The following is a 22,303-nucleotide window of genomic DNA, read 5'->3' as shown; positions in this document are numbered from 1 at the left end:
GATAATAAATAAAATAAAAATATCAATATAAATATTATGAAATACTTTGTCCCATTTTTTGAAAAACAAACTTTTTAAGTCACTATTTATTATTTTGATTTACCTCATTATATTTTATTAAAGTCATTTTCATATTTCAGTTTCTCCAGTGATTTTTATACTTGCGTTTATTGGCCTGTGTTTGCATCTGTTTGTTTTATTGCCTTCAGTTCAGTTGTGTTTTAACAGTTTCATGGAATTTTCTTCTTTTCTTCCTTTTATTGTGAATCTAAAAGCTCCAATTTCCCGTTACTCTCTCTCCCTGTGTGTGTGTGTGTGTGTGTGTGTGTGTGTGTGTGTGTGTGTGTGTGTGTGTGTGGCACTGCTGTCTCCAGGCTCTGCTCTCCAGGCGCCTCCTCCTCCTCCTCCAAACATGGCGCCGGCCCGCAGCGTTGCTGCTTCCCCGACAGACGACGCAGAGAGGGACAGAAGGAGGAGAAGAAGAAGCGGGCAGCAGTCCACCCTCAACGTGTTTTAAAAACTCCTTTAAAACGAAGATAACATAACGCTCTTTAGGATTTCCTCCCGGAGACTTCAAACGCGCCGCTTTTGGAGACGTTTACGCGTCAAGCTGTGCGCGTAACGGAGAGCCCACCTGTCCGACGAAGGTAGATTTCACTCCCGTTACTTGGAGGATGTGAATCTCCCTGATTTAGGTGAAATACCGGACCGGAGCGAGCAGACAGACGGGTACCTCGGGGTCAGAGCTGGCTCTGGTAAAAACATGTGCAGCCCTGTGAGGAGCAGAAACACAGAGGCTGTAGAGGACTGAGTCTTTCCAGGGAAAAAAACAACTTTTTCCGCTGTTCCACACCGAGAGGATGGATGGAGAACATTTTGCGCTCTCAGGAGTTGAGAGGGAAAGAGAGAGGCTTCCACCAATTTACAACAGCTCCGCTCCAGCTGTAAGAAAACTGCATTTTCTCCTCTTATACAAAAAAAAAAAGATTTTCACGAAAAATTATCTTTGCTGTGCAAAAAAATGTTGTTTTTTGTGTGTTGACAGTGTAGTATTTACCAAAGTGAGAAAAACCTAGCATCCAATGAATACTTCTTTTTTTTTTCTTTATTTCAAATTAAAAATAACAATTTAATTAAAAAAATATATTGCCAAAAATTGCAGAAAAGGTGCATAGCACAACAGAAAACTTCCTTCATTATTTAAAAACTGAAATAGATTACAAAATAATTTATAAACCATCATTTTTGGAAAATACTGATTAAAGAAAATAAGCAAAACACAATAGTTTACCATTATATGATTAATTTATATTAATCATTGTTGCAGCAGCCTCATGCTAAGGTCTAAATGATGCCAATGTTTTTACTGTAATAATTCCTGTTGTTTATTTAAAGTGCTTTTTAAAATTGTTTTATTCAAACATGACATACAGTTAGGGAGTGAGGTATACTTACAGTGCAGTAGATGATCATATGCATGTGCATGTAATTGTAATGCAAATTTTCAGTCAAATCATGCTTTAAAAACTTGTATCATATTCAACAGATTCTGAGATAATATTTAAACTCTCAGCCTGAACATGCAGTGAACACAAAGTGACAGCAGACTGCGGTTTCCTCCTTGTGGAAAAACTGATGCCCCTGTCTTACATAATGACTCCTGACATCAGCTCTCCAGCCGTGTCAGATGATGTAATAATTGTGTTTTTAAATGCACCAGTGTTGGCCTGTTTATCGGCGTGTTTCAGGTTCGGTTGTCTGTGTCACTACGACCCAGACTGGCGGGCTAACTTACAGGCTGGTTGGTTGATGTCATCTCCATTGTGTCAGGGAGCAGGAATGTGCAGATCAGATGGTTTTGACCAATAAACAGTCTGTCATTGCTCAGACTGACTCTGGTTGTGTCTGGAAATGCCATAAAGTGGCTGCATGCGTTCTCTCGCTGCAGCTCGTTTCTCCGGGACTTCAGTGAGACTGATTCTCGGATTCTTCCTCAGAAGTCTTCTGGCCCGTCGAGCTCAGTTCTGAGAAAAGTCAGGCTCAAAGGCTGGACAGTAAAGGTCCCACATACAGTGAGCTGTCATTGTATCGATGAAATTGAGACAGCTGGTGTTCAGTGAAGAAAGTTTGACATTAAACCAGAGCTGCTGTTTCTGCCTCAGGGTTTCATAAAGTCTCATTCATCCAATTTTCTTAACGAGATTTTCCCCAGACCTCCAAGATTTCAGTCGACTGAATCTTGAATCGAGCCTGATTATTTTGCTTCAGTCTGGTTCTGTGCTTCTCTTTGTCTGATTTCTCCTCATTCTCTCATATCACTTTCACACCCAGAGAGCCAAAGGGACCAACGGTGTCCTAAATCTGTCACAACTGGTTACCATACTCATCCCAGACCTGTGATGAATGGAGCACCAGAATCAGCACAAACCTGCTTGGATCAATTCTGTCAGGCGTCTCTGGCCCAAAGCTGGCCTGAGTGCTGCTAACTAGAGTTGATTCCTCCTCCTAAATCAGCTCAAATCTTGCAGAACCAAACCAAGTTAAATCTGGCTGCTGCTTACAAGCCAGAGTCAGCTTTTTTTCTGCTCCTCTGGTGCCAGAGCTCCACCGAATGTGCAGACGATTTAATGCATGGTTGCCCAGTTTTTAACCAAATGCAGGTCTCAGTAAACACCTGGTGATCATGTTTACACAGACCTGCTCACCAGATCCAGATCTGTTAGATGATTCAGACAATCCTTTCATTCAAAGCAATAAACTGAAGAAATATTTGAACATGAAATTATGGGAGAAGACAGCCATAAAGTTTGCCTTTTATTCGGAAAAGCAATATTTCTCCCGTGGGCGGCAACTGATACCAACACACACACACACACACACACAGTCTCACAATAATCTGCAGGATCTGATTAGAGATTAACATCTGAGACCGAGGGAAAGGAAGGCAGCGCAAAGAGTGTGTGTGTGTGTGTGTGTGAAAGAGAGAGTCAGATGTGGAGCTCCTCTTGGTGTGGTTTCTCTCTGGATGACAGCATTTCCTCTCAGACTGAGTGACTGAGCCCAGTTGGACAGAACTGACATCACAAGACTCACTGAGATAAAAACTGCTGCTAAAAGTGTTAACTGTTGTCAGATGTGAACCAGGACGTCGTCGGTGTTTGTTTCATCGAGAATTATTTGTTGACAACCCTTTTGTCCTCAATGAAAATCAAGCTGCGACTGATCTGGATGTAGTGTCCGTGTGTGTTGCTCGGGGAGCATCACTGTGGTGACTCTGCTCCACATTTCCCAGAGATCACCTGTCAGTTGGCGGGTGTGGGTGTGGGTGTGGGTGGGGCTGTGACGTTGATAATGAAAGAGTTAGGAGAGAGAAGAGAGTGATGTGGCTGCTCTGTGGCTTTCCTGAAAAAGGAGTGTATTTATACACTCGTTGCTTGTAGGTGCGAGGATGCAGCAAACCAGGGGCACATTGCCTTCTTAAAAGCGAAATTCACCACGTTTTAAGTTGACATACAATCAGAGCTCATGGTATATGCAGTCAGTCGGAGCAATAAATGCTCAAGCTGCATTTGACAGAGAAGCTGAGCTTTTCTTCTTGCACTGCTGTTACTGTAGTGCCCACATGTACAAGGATGGACTGCACTTAAGCTCCTGACGCTCAACCCCCAGAAACTTCTCATATTAACGCAGCACAGATGTGGTTCTGTTTACAAAAGGTAAAAGTGTCTGAGTGTGCTTTCACACCTGCCCTGTTTGGTTCGTTTCAATCAAACTCAAGCTCTTTTACCCCCTAAGTGTGGTTTGTTTGGGCAGATGTGAACACAGCAATCGCAGTCGGGTGAGCACCAAAACAACCGGACTGAGACCTTCTTGAAGAGGTGGTCTCGGTCCGGTTACAAACGAACTCTTGTGCGGCTTGTTTGTGGTGAGAATAGTCGCATTACACATTGTTTGGGTTAAACATGAGCATGTTACAGTCCTGGAGGATTATTAATGTGCACCTCCTCCTGTACTGCCTTAATATGCACATTCAGCACATCCAATGCATCAAAACATTGTTTTCTAGTTGGAGCCGCGCCTCGTTTTTAAACTGTATGGTTTGACTAAAATGAACAATGACAGCAATATAGTCCACGATGAGCAGCGCTAAAATCAACCTGTGTAGTTGTCCCTCCATTGTGACATTAGAAAGTGTCACATTTATCTTGCAAGTGTACTCTTCTTCAACGTTTTGTTTACTTCCTGGATTTTTCCCACATGGAAATTCTGACCAATCAAGAGCAGCTTTCTCACACAAGGCATTTGATCTGGCCCGCTTGTAAATGCTGCCGTGAGAACACGAGCACCAACTTGTTGTTTTATGACACACTTGACCCAAATTTGTTTCGATGAAGGTGATGTTGAAAAACGGCAAAATGATCCTTTAATACGACTGGATTTATACACATAACTGCTGACTGGGTAACATCTCTGACACACCCACCAAATGGGAGAGCATGAACCTCAAAGTGTGTTTCAGACTATTTCGAGGAAGCATATCGTTCAGCCCAGAAATCGACCACCTTCAGATTCATCGTACCCCTGCATTAGACAGTCAAGACTAGAACGTTTACAGCCATGCTAGAAGCCCTGTAAGTCTTTGTTTTAGCATAGTGGTGCTAAATGCTAAAAATTAGCGTGCTAACATGCTTACAATGACATTTGATCATAAAACGAACTGGACGAACATTTTACATTACATTTTACTAAAAACTACAAAAATCAACTGCGTGGTGAGGGTTACAGGAAAAGTCAGGAGAACATGAAACTCAAAAAGATTCATCCTCTGGAGATCATGAATGTTTGCCAAAAATTCAGTGCCACTCCATCAAATGGTTGTTGTGATATTTCAGTCTGGATCACGGTGGTAGCCCGAGCAACACACACTGGCATCCTTAGAGCCGTGTCCCTAACGCCAGCACACTGAGTCAAATTTTGTTGAAAATAATAAGAAGCGTTGTGTAAATGTAGGTCAGGATAAATGGTCCACTGCACTGTTAGTTCTTCTTTGACTGCATGAGTCATTGTCTCAACATTCACCCAGCTTTGTGTTGATCCCACAGATGTTGCTCCTTTCACTGATTTCTGTGGATCCGTTTGATAAAACCTGCGTTGGTGCGTCCGCTCAGCGCTCTGTGTGCAGATCAGTCAGTGTCAGTGTTGCCAGGGTGTGTTTGATCCGCTCTGAATGGAGAACCTGTTGTGTTTCATCAGAGGGATGGAGCTTCTGTCCGAAGGCACATGATGAACATGCACATGTGTTTGTGTGCTGCGAGTGTGTGTCTGTTTTTGTGTTGTGTCATAACTCTGGAAACACAACCTGTTACTAACTAGCTGAGGTTGTTTCTTCGCAGACAAACACTCCTTTGTTTTCTCTCCCTCTGTGAGTGTACACGAGAGAAAATGATATAATGACATGGAAACAGGAGAAATTGTGTGTGTGTGTGTGTGTGTGTGTGTGTGTGTGTGTGTGTGTGTGTGTGTGATGCCAAGACTGTGATTTTGTTCCGATTTGTCCTCAAGGTTTCATTTCTTTGGAAACTGATTGGTTTTGAACGTGGGATTAACCGTCTTCCTGCTCCTTCTGTTCTGCAGGCCGTGAACACATCACTGCTGGAGTGTGTGTTTGTGTCTGCCTGTGTGTGTTTGCTGCTGTCAGGAGCGGCTGCTGTGCATCTGTTGATCTCTCCACCTCCTCTTCCTCCACCTCTTATCCCCCCTCCTCCTGTCTTCCTTCTGTTTGCTCTCTCATCTCCATCTATTCTTTTGTCTCTTTTCTTCCCCCGCTTCCTGTCCTCCTCTTCCTCTTCTGCTCCACATATTTTCTCCACCCCCCCCTTCATTCTTCATCTTTATTTTGTACCTGCCTTGTTTACACCAATTTCCTCTCCTTTGCCTCCCTTATCTCTCCTTTCTTGACCCTTCTTTCACCCATTTCTCCCTTTTTCTTGCCTTTTTTAAATTTCACCCTCATATCTCCTTCTCCACGCCTCTGCCAACTTCATCCCCTCTCTCCTTCTTTTTGTCTTGTAATTTCCATTTTCCCCTCCCTCCTATAAATCCCTCCTTCCCCTCCTCTTCACGTCTTCCTCTGCTTGCACTTGTGGCTCTTGTGCAGCTTGCAGAGACCTGAAACCTGTCTGAAATAGAGGAATACCAGAAGGCGATTAATCATAGGAAACATTTAGGAAATGTTATGCTAGATCACTTCAGTTTGGGTTATATTGTCATTGTCTGTGCATGCAGCTGAATGTCTGGATTTATTTAAGAAGTTCCCATTCTGGTGAGAAACCGCAACATCTGAGAAGACAGAGAGAGACTCTATTAGTAAACTTGTTCGGTAACATTGCCTGTCTCGCGCAGATGGTCGCTACTTGGTGTTTATTTAACGTATTTTGCAGAAAAATAGAAAAAAATAAATGTATAAATTAGCATTGGTGTTCAAAAGTTTTACATTCTTTAGCATTAGCCTCTTCTATTAGTAATAAATTGCAAAATTTTGCATATTCTGATCTTCAGTTACTGCTACTGTATGTTAGCTTCACATGTAGCTTCAGTCTCTGTAGCAACTGCCTTTTTAAGTAACTTTTATTCACTTTGTTGTCAGGTTTTATATGTAAGGGATAATGTATAATGAGCTGGTGAATACTGGGAAAATAACTCCCTTCAGGGGAATAGAACCTCTCTTCTATTCCCCTGAAGGGAGTTATTTTCCCAGTATTCACCGGCTCATTATACATTATCCCGCTTATTACACGGCTAATTATCATAAATAATAAATAATATAATAAAATAATTTGAGACAGAATATTGATTAATTATATGATTTTTATTGATTTATAAATTAAATTTGGGGGAGAGAAAAAAAAAAAACAACTGCTGGCAACGACTGAATCTCCTTGTCAGGGCAGCGTCCCTAGCAACGCTGGGCTACATAGCAACGGTCATTACACAGTAATATCAGACCTCTGAATGCCGCGACTGACTAATCAGAATACAGCATTTAATAGAGCCGTGTAATAAATTATTATAATTAATATAGGTGTTGTTGGCTTATCACAGGTAAAAGAGTGAATATTTGGCAGATAAGTAGAAATTAATTGCAGCATCTTATTTAATTTACCTTTTAAAAGCTGCATTATTGTGTATATTTGATTTGATTTTTTTTCATTCAGGGATAAAATATACACCTCATTTTTCTTATTACTTACTTTTAATAAAAATTTGATTGCTAGCGGTGTGTAGTGTTCATATATTTAAAAACATGTATTGTTATTTTCATCTTTGATAATAAACGTTGGATTATTAGAGGTGTAATATGCAAGATTTTTCTAAAAACAACAACAAAAAAATCATCACTCTCAAGGCGCTTGCACATGACCAGTGTTAAAAATCTCTTGATGTCTGCTGTGCCATTGTTTTCTAATGGAAGCTGGCGTAACCAGCTCAGTGGCCTAGTGGGAGAGTGTCCGCCCTAAGACTGGGAGGTCGGGGGTTTTATCCCCAGCCAGGTCATACCAAAGACTCTAAAAATTGGACCCATTGCCTCCCTGCTTGGCACTCAGCATCAGGGGTTGGAATTGGGGGGTTAGATCACCACATGATTCCCCGGCGCAGCACCGCTGCTGCTCACCGCTCCCTCAGGGGATGGGTCAGATGCGGAGAACAAATTTCATACACTCAGGTGTGTGACAGTCAGTGGAACTTTAATCTTAATCTTTAACACTGACTTCAGGGTACTTTTTGACTTCGGGATCACATTGTGGCCTTCATCGGCGTTTGGACGCAACGCTGAAAGTTCAATTTTGTTGAACCTCGACCCCGTTTGACGCTGACCTTTCCGTGTAGAGCCAATGATTTACAGTAGAATGCAGGTGGAAGGTAGGCGCGGAGATGGGGCGTGGAAAAATTTAAAGATCCGACTGCAAGATGGAGGGGAGATCAGCGTTGGGTCAAGCCGATGGCGAGCGCTGTGGCATCAGCAAATCGGCAATCAATTTTAGTGTGTTGAGAATGTTCCTTGAGATTGGGATTTTTTTAGTGACCAGATGACAGACTAAAAGCAGCACACATCCAAGAGGGAAGCTACAAAAACCGCAGATACAGCACCTAAAATACACAGATGACATGAGGTGAAACACCAATTGGAATAAATCTGGGGTCAGCTTTCGCTTTTATTTTCGCCGGTGATACTGTTTGAAAACAGTAACTGACTAAACTAAATATTCAGTGCCAAAAATCAACCTGTAAACACTTAAAGCTGCTACATTTGTATGAAATATGAATTTGAAACACCAACATTTTGAGGCTGGTTACTCTGGGGATTTTTTTTCATGGGATGTTCGTGTCCTTCAGAGTGTCTTCAACTTACAAATACATGAACAAAACTTCTGATGATAATGTCATCTTCCTGTGGCAGGGTTTTGGGCGAGGAGCCAAGCAGCCATTTCCATCTCTGGGCACCTTCATCTCCACACTGAGCCAGAGGAGGGACGCAGGGGGGCGGGGCCTTGCTGGCGGCATGACGGGTACAATGGCCAACACCCAGTGGCTCAGACATGGTGAGTTGGTGTCCAGTGTTCTGTGGTGTTACATCAAATGGAACAGTCAGGTCTGATTTATTGGAAGGCTACAGTGCTTTTTAAAATAAATCAGCTCATTTTCATTTTCTCATAACTTCTGGTTATCAGAGGAGGACGTTGTTTGTCAAAACAAAGAAAAGCATCCAAAAAACTGAGTCTCCAAAATGTCTCATTCTCACATTTGGCTTTCAAGACTGCTGCTGGCGGTTCAATGGAGAAATAAAGTCAATGCCAATGGGGTGAGATCTTGTCCGATGGTCTGGGAACAGATCACTGCACGAGCTTTAAGAACATAACACAAGAGTCTAGAAATTTTTATCTGAAACAAGATGAATAATGTCAAAAACACATGAAGTAATCATATAAATGTGAAGCCTGTTCAAGGAACATATGTGACTCATATGGGACTCTCTGTGTAGACTAGAGTCCTCTATCCTTCTCACATATTTGGAACTTGCCTGAACCAACATTGCGTTGATTGGTGTGGCTGTGACTGAAACAGAAAGAAGTGCACTTTTCAAGTTGAACTTTCTGTTGGGTGCACTGGATTTAAGACTACAAAAAGTAAAAATTGCACTCTTAGCTCAGGTCAGACCAAAGATTTGCAACAACACAAAACCATTTTAGAACGCTGCAGAGAGAAGTTGCAGCAGTGTGAACTGGCTGATTGATGGTATCACCTGCAACTCATCTGGTCAAATTGCTGGTGGCCAGTGTTAGAATGTAAAGGTTGTCATCTGTTTTACAGCTCATCAGCTTGTAGTGAAGTCCGCTGGTCAAGTCAAAATGACCGCAGATGGCGTGTTCGCTTACTGCTGCAGGTACTCCTATGTCCCCACCGAGCCCTCTGTTTTGTCCTCACGGTGTGCCACTGTTGGACAGTGGGTCGCTGCTGCTGCTCGCTATATGTGCTTAAGCTGAGAGTTGTTGCATAGAGATGATACACCGTCTCATCTAGTTGCACTGGTGTGAACTGGCAGGTTTTTAGAACGTTGCAGAAGGGCGCACTGCAGGTCGTTGCTTGTCTCAACTCAGGTTGTGAATCTTTGATCTGAACTGGGATTTATGACAAAAGTCGAAGAGTCACGTCATGTCCTGTGCATTTTTTCTGGTTTAATTTACAGCTAATGGACTGACGTTTTTTTCTTCCTGTAGCTTTTGGTCTTGTGGATCTCAGCTGTGATGGAGGCATTCCACTGCAACACATTGGTAGATTTGTCAGTCCAATGGTGGCAAATAAAACCGCTAAATTGAGTCCATAGCCATTGGTAGCTTTGTCACCTTCTACCTATGCCAATCCTCAATGCCTGTGTGCAGTTTCACATAGATTGACCACGTCAGTGAGTAGAAAAACGTAGGACAGACTGAATGACACACTGACAGTTTCCATGACTATGTACAGCATACCATACCATGACTTAGTCATACCAAAAATTAGAAAAAAAGCCAAAACATTGGTCCACAGGGGGAGCCACAGCGGTTGGTTGCATTTTAGCCATTTTTAAGCATTTTTCTGTTGTTATAGCGCCACCCAGTTGCCAATTAGAGTTAAATTTCTCCAGTCACCTTGAGGCATCCTGTTCTACATATCTACCAAGTTTAGTAAACATCCATATGGCGGTTAGGCCTAGATAAGAAATTAGCTCTCTAGCGCCCCCATTTTGTTTGATGGGGTCAGTAATGGAGGGGTCCCCTCAGATTATGTGTGGTCATATGCCTACAAAGTTGCGTGGTGATGGGTGAAACCCTTGAGATGTTATACACCTTTATGTGATGAGCCACGCCCTCCGCAATATTCATTGCCTTATAGAAGCTCAGTTTTAGTAAGTTTTCCATCTTTTGCCAAGAGGGAACTTTAGATATTGGTCCCTAGATTATGTTCACCCAGTTTCATGCAGATCGCTCAAACTTCCTAGGAAGAGATCGATTTGAAGTGTTTTTCAAAAAATTCAAAATGGCAGAAAATCTACATAAGCAGAAGTTATGGGTTCTTGAGGCAAATTTGTTCCTCATGAGGAGAGGCATCTCTGTGCAAAGTTTCATGTCTCTACGACATACGGGGCATGAGATATGCCCATTCAAAGTTTGCAATTTCAAGCGGTTGCTATAGCGCCCCCCTTTGGCCAATTGATGTAATATTGCTTCATTCGCATCCTCCCATGACCCTCTACCACTGTGCCAAATTTCACATGGATTGACCAAGTCAGTGAGGAGGAAAACGTGGAACAGACACACACCCACAGACAGAGTTGTCGTCATTACATAGTAAGATATGAGGTGACCTCTAAAAGTGTTTTTTTGGCAGTGCAGCCTATTTCTTTCTTAAAACTGTTTCTCACCAGTTTGATGCCAAAATGTGATGTGGGAATACTCATGGAAATTTTACGCATCACATCGCTTTACTCACAACTCAGTTGTGAGTTATCTGTGTTGCCATGTTCCCCACATTTTGTTCCGTGACCAGCACATAATGTTAGCAGCTGCTGGGTAATCTCAAGCCATATATTGTCCTTTATTTGATTGTCGAGGTGACATCACAATGTTTGTTACATGATATTGGGTGTTGACAAACCAAATTGTTAAGATGGTCCTTCATTGTGGCAGCTGGTTAATGACCTGAAGGTATGACATCAGTTGGAACAAGGGATTTCATTGGTCAAATATGTATTTCTGCAGATGGAAATCGAGGTCTGTCTGAACATTTCTCCCCTGCATGGATGTTCTGTTGGGCTGTGCAAGCATTCATAAGAACCCAAAAAGTCAGTTTTTTGATATCTGTGTAAATTGTTTGAACACAAAGTCATGCACTCAACACTCAGCTCACACTGTTTGCACTGTTGACTTCCTGCTGTGCAACAAACTACATCAGTACTTTCTTTATTTGCCATCATATCACCAAACTGCAGTGTGAATATCAGCGTGGTGCGTTCACTGTCTTTGTTCTCATCGTGGTCTTGTCTTGGATGTAATGATGTGTTACTTCCTCTGTTTACAGTATGCTTGATGTATGTGCTCAGACTCTGTTTATGTTGAGCTGCTAGCAACGACACTGGAGCTGCAACTCGCGTCTCTGATGTGGAAGGTTTTCAGAAAAGAGAGAGGACGAAGAAAAGCTGTTCGTGTTTTCCAGTTGGTGGCTGTGCACTTAAAGAATCTCACACTATGCAGAAAATCATAGGATCACACTTCTAATTAGATAGTGACAGGCGTTTATGGGGCTGAAGTTAAGCTTCTGTTCTCGATTTCCTGCCATTTCAGCTTCATGGTTTAGGGAGAAATTTCAGACTCTCTCTTGGACAGTGCTTGAATATCCTCCCTGCTCTGTGTTTCATGAAAAATGAAAGTTTACAGATGCTTGATTCAATTAAGTGTCACTGAGTTCTCAGAAAATAATACACAACAGATTAAGATTTAGTGAAATCCAAAATATCAGTATCAGTGCAACAGAGAAAGAAGATGAAGGCAAAAGAAAGATGAAGAGGACAAAATTGACGGCGGCAATATTGTTTATTCGTCGTCAGCATTTCGACATAAAAGGGAATGTTGCTTCCTGTTAAAGGCGAGGTTATTTCTGACTGCCGTGAGAACGCAGACCCAGCGAAGTGCTCACCAGCCCGCTTTGTCACCACGGCTACTGATGCCAGAATAATTATGCAAACCTCCGCCCCAAATGAAAACCATATGAAAGTGAAAACACTCAACACACACACACACATAAGATAGCGTAGCATTCCTCAGGCCCGTTACAGTCGTCCGGCCTGCTGGATAATCACCACAATTTGCTATTTCATCTGTAAAGTATTACAGGAGGTTTGTATTTCCTTTTAATATTGTCAAATATGGTTTTGTGTGCTGAGGCTGAGCAGAGCAGAGATCCGTCTGAGTTTCATTTAAAGATCAAAACACAATGACACCTTCTCTAGAAACACTGGCATCAAAGTCCGGCTTGTTATGGAAAGAGATTAAGAACTTTATTGATCTCAGCAGGGAAACTGGGGAACTGCAGCAGGATACAGTGAGTGCATAGAGGAAAGTATCTGTGAGAAGAAAGCAGCAGAAGTGGTTGCATGAAAATTATATCTGTACTGCCATGCTGTTGGTTTGGTTCTTCTGTAAACATCTCTAATGTCCTAAACACACAGAGAAAATAATAAAAAAGTGATGTCCATGATACACAGTATATTTACAACATGTAAACTGTGACATTCACTATCAGAAACAGGCAGTTAGGTGACCATTTATCTTAAGAGTGTGGCTATACAGACTGATATCCAATCTCAGCGTGAGTCTGACCACCTCCAAATGTGGTCTGGCGGATCCAGTTGCATTCAGGATCCCAATGTCCTTCGCATGCGTATACACCTGGCATTCCTTATCCACATAACATACCAAGATCACATTTTAATGCCAGCTGTAAATGGGGTCAGAGAACACATTGAGATGCATCGAACAACTTCAGCAAGTTTGTGTCGCTCTATTGACAGTCCATGTGTACCCGAGTTGGCTGAGTTTTATCTGCTGTTGCTTTTTGATTGAATAAGTAACCCCAATGAAATAAGGACTGCTTTTTTACAGGGATGTACTGATTTTGAAATTCTAGGCTGATACAATGTTTATTAAAGTACCAGATTGGTCGATAGCTGGTGCATTCTTTTTATATTGTCGCTTATTTTGTTTTGCCCTTATTGTTCTCCCTTTTGTGCCAGGGAAACAAAAGAAATCTACACTATAAAAAACAACTGAGCAGTTCTGAAGTAATTAAGCCCTTCATCAAACTACCTTTGAATGAGTGAATATTTATGAAACAACTTTCAATATAACCTTTCACATGAAAAACATCCTTTAAAATAAGTTCTTCAAAAGTCTTTTCACTATGTTTATGATAATTCTCTCCCTAAGATGTATTTTATAGTGCTGTGAAAACAACAAATTTCTTGTTTAAATAACTGCATTTATTTAAGATGTTCGACTAAAACTACATTTTACAAGATTATATTAAACACATCATGAGAACATTATAATTTACCTTTGCCCACTACTTACGGATCATAATGTAACTCAATTCAACCTCTGTGAACTGTTGCGGCTACTAGCTGCTAACAGCTAACAGCTAGCTGCTAACGTTAAATAGTTGTACCCTTGCCAATTTTAACACAGATTTGTTGTTCACAATGTAGCACTACCAGGGAAACAACAGGATGCATCCCCTGATCTGAGGATAGTGACTTTACTGCGTCCTTCCGTCCCAACGGCATCCTGGGAAATATTTCTCGCTCTCTGGCTGCCACTTGCCATAGTCTGAGAGTCCATTTGTCAAGCAGTGATTGTATTCTTCTTGTACCTGCTCATTTATTTAATTTGTGGCTGTTAGTCTCTCTGACGTGACAAGACGGAAAAACATCGGCCATTGCCGTCGATGAATGTCTGACACTAGTCAACATTTGAATGCTGGCCAATAGCAATGTTCAGCCAAGTGTTTGTCCTTTAATGTAAATTGTACCCTAATTAAATGGATTTATTAAAAGAGCATGTTGAATTTTGTAAGAAAAACTCCTCATGTGGTTTTCTGATATGCTGGATGACCGTCAGTCTCAGAACCCATCAGCTATCAGTCTGATGACGATGAGCCTCTGTGGGTAACAGCCGATGTTTTTGGAGATGTGGGCCAAGACTTCCTCTTCTGTGAACAAGTCATTTAGGCTTATCTCTATTAACATTAATTACTTTTAAATTAAGAAAAGAGCTAATATAAATCTAACTTGTCATCAGACGATAGCTGATGGATTCCAAGATTTTGAGCCAATGCTTCCTGCTTCTCCACATGGTCTGTTTACCTGCCACTCAGCTGTGATTGGTCAGCACTTCTCAGACTTCAAACAGAAACCAGAATGCTTTTGATATGAAATCTCGTCTCATTGATTTCAGATGCTGCGTACATATGCAGATATCTGTTTAAAAAAATCACGATAGCCCACTACTAACAGGTCATCTTCAGTCCCGTGTTTGTGGCCTGCTCCGTTCATTAAAGCTCAGCAGGAACAATAAGGTGAATTAATGGACAGCACTCGATGTCAACACTTGAGGAAGGTTAGTCCTCCTCAAGAGACATCAAAGGCTTTGCTGAAGTAAACTTTGATGAAAGATGGAGGAGAGGTGGGAGGGGGGTGTCCTCGGAGGTCTTGAAGGTGACATTTCAGATTAAAGGGTGTCATGACAACCAACCTTGTTGCTGTCAGGACTAAATTGGGTGACGCACAAGCTGACAAAGCGGTGCTAATTAGGAAGCAGTGAAGGACGAGGAGAGAGGGCAAGAGTGCTCCTTGCTTCTGCTTCTATCAGCTCTATATGTCTTTCTTTATGTCCCATGTGAGGTGTAACTATGGCTACGTCAACTGCTTCAATCAAGTAAACAGATTAATGCACTTAACGGCCAGGTTACTATGAAACATGCTGGATATTCATAGTCCCCAGAGGATGATTCAGAGTGATATGATTTGTTTTTCCCCAACCAGCATGTTAAGTCACGACGAGGTACCTCCAAAGCTAATGTGGTGTGGATAGTCATGGTCACCACAGGACCATGGACTTATTTTAAGAGTAATTTCCTTGGATATGATACACTTTACATTGGATTCATATCAACACTGCACTATATCACTGATTTGATTTGACATATTTCTATGAATTGACCCTTCACTAAGTCCTGCCCCCGGACGCAGACTGGCCAATCATAACGTAGCATCTAGCCAGCTCAGACCAGGGTCCAACACCAACACAGTTGTGCTCCATTGACTTTAATGCAGTAGTTTCAGATTTCCTTCATTTTCAGGCAGGTTTTGTGGATTTGGAGCTAAATGTTGTGTGGGTCCATGTCATTGATTCAACAGCCCATTGGTTTGACATCCCATTAGTCCGACTGTCCGCGGTGCTAAACGGCTCGCGGCGGGCGTATGGTGCGCCGCGACCAGCTTGAGGCGGAGCAGGCTCACGGCTTATGTGTTTGTCACTTTCTTTTTCATTTTAACCCACACCATGATCTTTTCCTGACCCTAACCAAGTGGTTTTTGTGCCTAAACCTAACCAGACCTTAACCACAGTGCATCATGATGATTTCGGAACGGACTTTGGAACAATGAGTTTAATATGGTCGGAACAATGGGATGTCGAACCAATGGGCTGTCGAACCAATGGGCAGTTCCCATGTTGTGCCTGGGGCACGTCGTGTATTAATGATACTCGTTACCTGGAGAGGTTGGAAAAAGATATACATATCTTCCCTTTTCCAAAACCAAAATTAAACCCTGAGAAGTGTAGGGTTAGCTAGCTAGTAGCCTCTATATACAGACTCTACATTCAGTGAATGTAGAGTCTGTAGGCAAACCCCGGAGATCTTGCCTCCGGAAGAAGAGTGGAAGAGCCCTGGTTTCCGGTTTTAGGCTGTTTGTAGTCCGCGTGATATTGACCAATCAAGTTTGAGCCGGCTGCAGCTGTTGCCAGGTTAATCGGTCTGTGCGGTGAACTAACGAGGCGGAACACAATTGGCGTCACTGCAAACAAGCAAAAAACAAGCATATTTACTTATATATAAACGGAAGTCGGAAACGGAAATTCGCCTCCTCCGCCCAAATCAAACCGGAATACCAAAAAATCAGGGGTCTGCCCCCAGAGGCTGTATCGCTATCTGCCGGAAGTCAGACGCCGAATACAGCCGATGGGTTCCGAGAATGGCTAGCTAGCTACTGAAGATATAGCCTACTGAATGTATACACATGCTGCTTTTGCTTTTTAATGATTATAACGGTGAAACAAAGACCGACCCTGCTGTACAGGAACCAGTGAAGAGAAGCAGGGAAACTTTGCTGACATTCAACCAGCTGTGTGTCATCGCAGTGTGAGCAGATGAACGTTGACTTGCCACGGCGGCGGAGGTCCAGGTTCTGGCTGTTCATCTGCACACACTGTGATGCCACACAGCTGGTTCAATATCAGTAAAGTTTCCCTTTATATTCATTGTCTTGTGTGGCGATCAGCAGTGATGTGGTGGTTCACTTTTACACTGTGATCTGTAGCCTATAGTTCGGCTTTAGCTTCTAACTATCTTTGTCTTTTTAACCTGTTGTTGCTGCTGAGTCAGTTTGACATCCTGGATATATCCTTCAAACACAGACTGTAGACCCCTCTGTCTGCTTCTCTCTGGAATCACTGTTTCATTTTTCCAAAAATATGATAATATTTCTTCAGGGAGTGCAGTTTGTTACAGTGTGGGCTCCATGCTTACTGCGACAGCTTGTTAGATCATCACAAAGTGCTTAAACAAGTAAGGAAAATATATATTGATAAATGGAAAAAAACAATGGTTAAACAGTGAAATCTGTAAAACATTAACAAAGTAAACACAAATACAGATATATAACAATAAATCATAGCAGAAAATAGTACATAAAAACTATATTTGAACCTTTCCTTTAGCGCCACTATCAGACCAATATTTCTTCTTGTACACAAAAACTGAAAACAATTCACTGGACAGCTTCACATGGGATTTCCTGAACACATTTCTTCTTCCCAGAGGACGCACTCTCTTAAATCTACCGACCCGATGACCTTTTCTCTCATGCCACCCTCAGTCTGAAGCTCCTCCACTTTTAACACAAACCGAAACATTTGGGTTCCTGTGATGTAACACCTGCTCACACTGTCCTGAATCTGTCCGTCCACCTCTGTACTTACGTCCCTTTTATCTTCTGCTGGCCGTGCCTGCAGAATGAGCACCCACAATGCACCTGAACAGGCCTGCTGGTGGCTATTGTTACTGTGGAGACGGCGACAATAGGATGCTAATTATAAACAGAATGAATAGATGGTCACAAGAGTGGGAGGATGGGAGAACATGTCGTGTTTCTGAATAACTGTGTGTGTGTATTTGTACACTGTGGTCACATCGTGCAGCTGGGCCTCTGTCATTACACACTGATTGAGGCTAATGGATGTAGTTTGGGCATTTGTGTGTGTGTGTGTGTGTGTGTGTGTGTGTGTGTGTGTGTGTGTGTGGAAGCAACATCATCAATGTCAATCTGTGTCAGTCTGGCTCCCTTACACTGTCCGTTCTGTCTCTCTTCATGCTGTAAATATTCTCTACAACTTTACATGTTTCCAGATAGGAACTGTTTAAACTATTCTGTTTATTCCCTTTTCTTATTTTTAAAGCTTTTAGCTGTGGGTTTGCTGTTAGCAGTCATCAGTGGCTTGATGTTTCAATCAGAGTTCTTCCTGCTGTAATTATTTGATTGATCTGTTTATGGATTGCTGAATCATTTTACACGCCTCATAAATCCAGTAAATGTAAAGCATGTCCTCACTGGCAGAATGAGCTAAGGTAGCAGCCAGCTGACTGAAGTGATGTTAAAGAGATAGAGAGAGTTAGACTTCACAATTTGTAACACGATTGTGATGACCATTTTGTTGAACTATAGAATCGCTTCTGCCAAGGAAGTTGTGTTTCTGGTGCAGTTTGTGCATTCGTCTGTTTGCGGGATTTCAAAAAAAATACTGTCCTGTTAATTGATGCAACTTAGTAGAAGGGTGAAGCTGGGCCAAAGAAGAACGTCAAATCAAAATTTTGGGGCAGATACATCTATTATTTTTCACTTTTTAACTCACAAGATATGCAGACGACTCCCTCCTCGGACACCACAAGCATACAGAGGTGGCTGAGCCAAAATGGCAGTGGCAGTGCTAACAACAGCAACATTGCTGACAGAGCTAACAGTGTTAATGGTGGTTGGCTTACACTCACCGGGGCGACCTAGGGGGCACCAGAGAGTGGGCATGACACTGTGGTATCAGTAGCAACTCTCACTAGGTCTGTACCCAAATATTCGGGATATATATATATATATATATATTTTTTTTTTTTTTTTTTTTTTTTTTTTACTTTTTTTTGGTGCTAAATGTAGTCTTTTTGTTGTTGGTAAATGTAGGTTATCAATAAAAATCAAAACTTTTAAATTGGATTGTTAAAAATGTGAAAATATAGTATCCTACCAAATCGAGCTTGAGCGCATCCGTCTGAGGCTGTGGATCAATGCCAAGTTTTACCACTTTATCACTATTCCCTCTAACTTGTAGCTGTTTTTTCGTTATCTTTTGAATTTAATATGAATTATGGAACCGTTTTTGTCAACGTTTGTTTCCCCCATTTTGTACAATAAATTATTGTTTAAAGTTTCAACAAGTTTCTTTTGGAATACATGACACAAGTGTGTTTTGAAAACAACCGCGGACTGTCACTTGCTCAACGCATCAGTACCTTTGGATGCCATGACAGTAATAGCCAATAATGTCAAAATATCATTTACAGACCAATTTAACAGACGATCACTGCTGCCCGACCCGCAAATGGACCTGCAGGTCGGGCAGCAGTGACGCGCGCATCACTACTCAGCTCAGTCTACACACACACATACAGTCTACATACACACACGTCATACGTCACTCTCCATATGTCATCTACAAAACACACCCTTCCAATTTCGCAGTCTGTTTAAGCTGCAAAATCTTCCCGCTGCTGCCCCGCATCACTGCTGCTGCTCGCTCTTTCAGCCCCACCTCCACCCCAGCATCTACCTGCAGGCTCCAGCTAAGGGGGGACATATCTAATCATCACTCCCCAGTGTCTCTCTGTGGGGAGCGATGCTGCCAAACGTCCAGACGCCAAATTCTAACTATGTTCTGCTGTTGAAATGAACAATTAAAACGTGAGTTGTCTGACTGAACTGAGGTCTGCGCTCTCTGAGTGCCCTTCTGGTTTTATCTATATCTATACTCATTTTCTGTGTGTGAGCTGATGCAGCTCTGATCGCTCTAACATGGCAGGTTTGGTCACAGAGAAGTTGATTCAAATCCTGTCTGGGTCTTGACTGACTGTTGAATGGGTCAACAGTGATAAAATCATTTTGTGCAGATGACCACTACTATTGTGTTTCCAATTTCAGTCCTGAACAAACCTCTAGAGACGGATGTATCCGCCTTAATCTAACGCCATTTCTAAACCCACACTGATGCGCAGCCATGACAACATGCTTGTTTTGCCAGGAGTTTAAGAGTTAAGCAAAGCAATGAAAAATCAAACTACAGTGTTGGGCAATATTTAGAAGACCTGTCTATTTAGAGCCGCCTTGATAGCAGTGTCTACATTGTTTGCCATTGTTGTTATTATTCCTCACTGGTTCCCGAGCACCGCTTGAAGAAACACAGCTGTTTGATGTCACGATTCCAGACGAATCAGTCAATTCGGTTGAGTAGGTGGATTCAAAGGTTTGGACCCAGCCAAAGTTATAACTTTAATTGTTGAGTCTTGAGCAATAGACTTCTCCTCTGGAGCTGAAATGAACATGACACCCCTGCTCCGCTGGAAGCTCCGTTAATTAGTGGTTTATTGCCTGTGTATGTTTTTCTCACCCAGGGAGAGAGCTGCCTCCGATCTGCAGCGATGTTCGTCAAAAGCAGCGGATCTCCATTGACACCCTGCCCCCAGAGGTCAAAGCTCCGTTCCCCTCTGACCCCATCATCCCCCTGCGGACCAAGACCACCAAGGAGTTTCAGTGAGTTTCCAGGCCCTGAAGATTGTTCCCACCTCACTTCTGATGCTCGAAACACAATAAAACAAGTTCTGGAGCCGGGCGGGGTTTGTGTTTTTTTGAGCATTGTGTTTGTGTTGCCAGGGAGGACATGGAGCGTGCCGTCCAATCAGGTGACTGGAGGGAGGTCCGAGAGTTTTACCTGACCACCTTCGACTCCTTCATAGAAATCAACGCTGCCTTCAAGGTAGAACACATAAACACACACACACACACACATACACTTTGGCTCCCAACAGAATGCCTGTTGTGAGAAAACTGTTTTAGAAGCTGTTAAAATTTAACCAGACGCCATAACTGTTTTACCATGGGAAAGCATTTTTCCTCTGCTGTTTTCCTAATTTTTTCTCATGCTCTCTGCTACCCTTTCTTTCCTCAATTTTCTGTCCCCCCCGTTCCCAGCGAGAGGCGAACGGATCGTTTAACACCATAGATGATTCAGGAGTCAACGCCAAGTTTGTCAATGCTGTTTACGACGCACTGCTCAGCACAGTAAGAACGTGATGACAACATCCTACCTACAAACACACACATGAGCTCACCATACAAATGCTTCCAGATCTGTTCACCCTGTTTGATCCCTTAATGGCATTTCAGGTTCCAGATTCTTGATGTTACAGACTTGATGTCTGTAACAGAGTTTATAGCGTCTATATAAGTTTACACACTTTCTATAAAACTTCACATACTTGCTGACTTGATGAGCTGCCAGATGATGCTCATTAATGACACAGTGTAAGAAAATATTTTGCCTGAACTCATCGGCAGAGTTCAGTCAGTGAATGTAAAAACAGCGGAAGATTTTTTTTTTCAAGCATGAAACGCTCCGAGCTGCCCCTGTAAACACTTCTGTGTTCTGAAGTGACCTCTCTGGTTAAGTAAAGGTTAGGTAAATATGGCGGCCAGTGTTTCCATTTCTCTTTGTGGGTCCCTGACATTCAGGAATGTTGACTCAACCTTCTGATTCTTTGTGTTTTTAGACGTTGAATATGTTTTGGTGTGTGTGTGTTTAGCCTCAAGACATCCAGAAGTCAGTGCTGAAAGGGATCATCAACAGCCTGCTGAGGGAGTGGAAAGGGTGAGAACGCCTCTGTGACACATTCTGCATCTTACGGATCCATTTGCTCAATGACTTGATCTGTTTCAGCTTTGAATTGTTCAAACAATACGAATTCAGATCGGATATTTGGTCATTAAAAAAATCCTAATAAATTGGACATGATGTCCAAGCAGGTAGATGTGATAGAAGAGAAACTGAACTACTTATTTGACTAGTTGGTTTTTGTGTTGTGTGAAAAGTGTTTGTTTGTGTTCTGTTTTCAGGCCTCGGACAAAAGATGACCTGCGAGCTTATTTCATTCTTGTTCAGGTGAGTCAAAGATCCTCTTTACACCTTGAAGTCAAATGTGTCTTGAATCCAGATTGTATGTAAATATTTGACCCGGTTAAAATGACACCTTGTATCTCCAGTGTCCACATTAAGATGTGATTGAGATCCAGTCGCTCAAACAACCGAACATCACTCCTATTGTTGTCCATCATTTGCTAAGCCATTGTAACATAAATGGCTTAGTTGCAATATGAATTGCCATGTTTGCCAAGCTTTTTTGCTAGTAGCTTAGCTTTCTAACTGGCTATTGGCTGCTACCTCGCCGTTTGCAACAGTCGGTAGCAATTACGTATTGCTGCCCCTATAGTTGCTGTATGTTGATTGAAATTCATAGAAAACTTATGAAATTAAAAAAAAGAAAACTGTATTCCAGGCCTGGAAATGGTTTGGAATTAAGACAATCTTTTGGAAAAGTTTTCAGTATACATAGTTCTGGCTTTTGTTTAAAATATGTTCATAAAAAGCCCCAAAAATGTTTGACAATTAGTCGAAATCGAGACATCCATACACATATCAATGTCCAGATAAGCCATATCCAGTCACAGTGTTGAGTCATTGATCCACTTCGACAGGGGAAGAATAAAAGGACATGACAGCGATCAGCCTTAATTCATTATGATATCACGTATGCTTTTTTGGACATGTCTATAAAA

General features: G+C 42.1%; 1 protein-coding gene across 1 annotated transcript in view; it reads left to right on the top strand.

Moving 5' to 3' along the window:
- Window positions 1-397: 397 nt before the first annotated feature.
- Window positions 398-22,303, top strand: part of hectd2 (HECT domain containing 2) — a 75,342-nt gene continuing 53,436 nt past the window's right edge. The window contains exons 1-7 of the mRNA XM_049600373.1: window positions 398-944; window positions 8,459-8,600; window positions 20,086-20,224; window positions 20,345-20,447; window positions 20,663-20,752; window positions 21,274-21,338; window positions 21,584-21,629. Coding sequence (XP_049456330.1) covers window positions 861-944; window positions 8,459-8,600; window positions 20,086-20,224; window positions 20,345-20,447; window positions 20,663-20,752; window positions 21,274-21,338; window positions 21,584-21,629 — 669 coding nt within the window. The 5' untranslated portion in view covers window positions 398-860. The remainder of the gene's footprint in view (window positions 945-8,458; window positions 8,601-20,085; window positions 20,225-20,344; window positions 20,448-20,662; window positions 20,753-21,273; window positions 21,339-21,583; window positions 21,630-22,303) is intronic.

The sequence above is a fragment of the Epinephelus fuscoguttatus genome, linkage group LG16 (genome assembly GCF_011397635.1).
Source record: "Epinephelus fuscoguttatus linkage group LG16, E.fuscoguttatus.final_Chr_v1".
NCBI classification, from domain to species: domain Eukaryota; kingdom Metazoa; phylum Chordata; class Actinopteri; order Perciformes; family Serranidae; genus Epinephelus; species Epinephelus fuscoguttatus.
The sequence above is the reverse complement of the archived record's forward strand: the minus strand, read 5'-3'. Positions and strand labels throughout refer to the sequence as shown.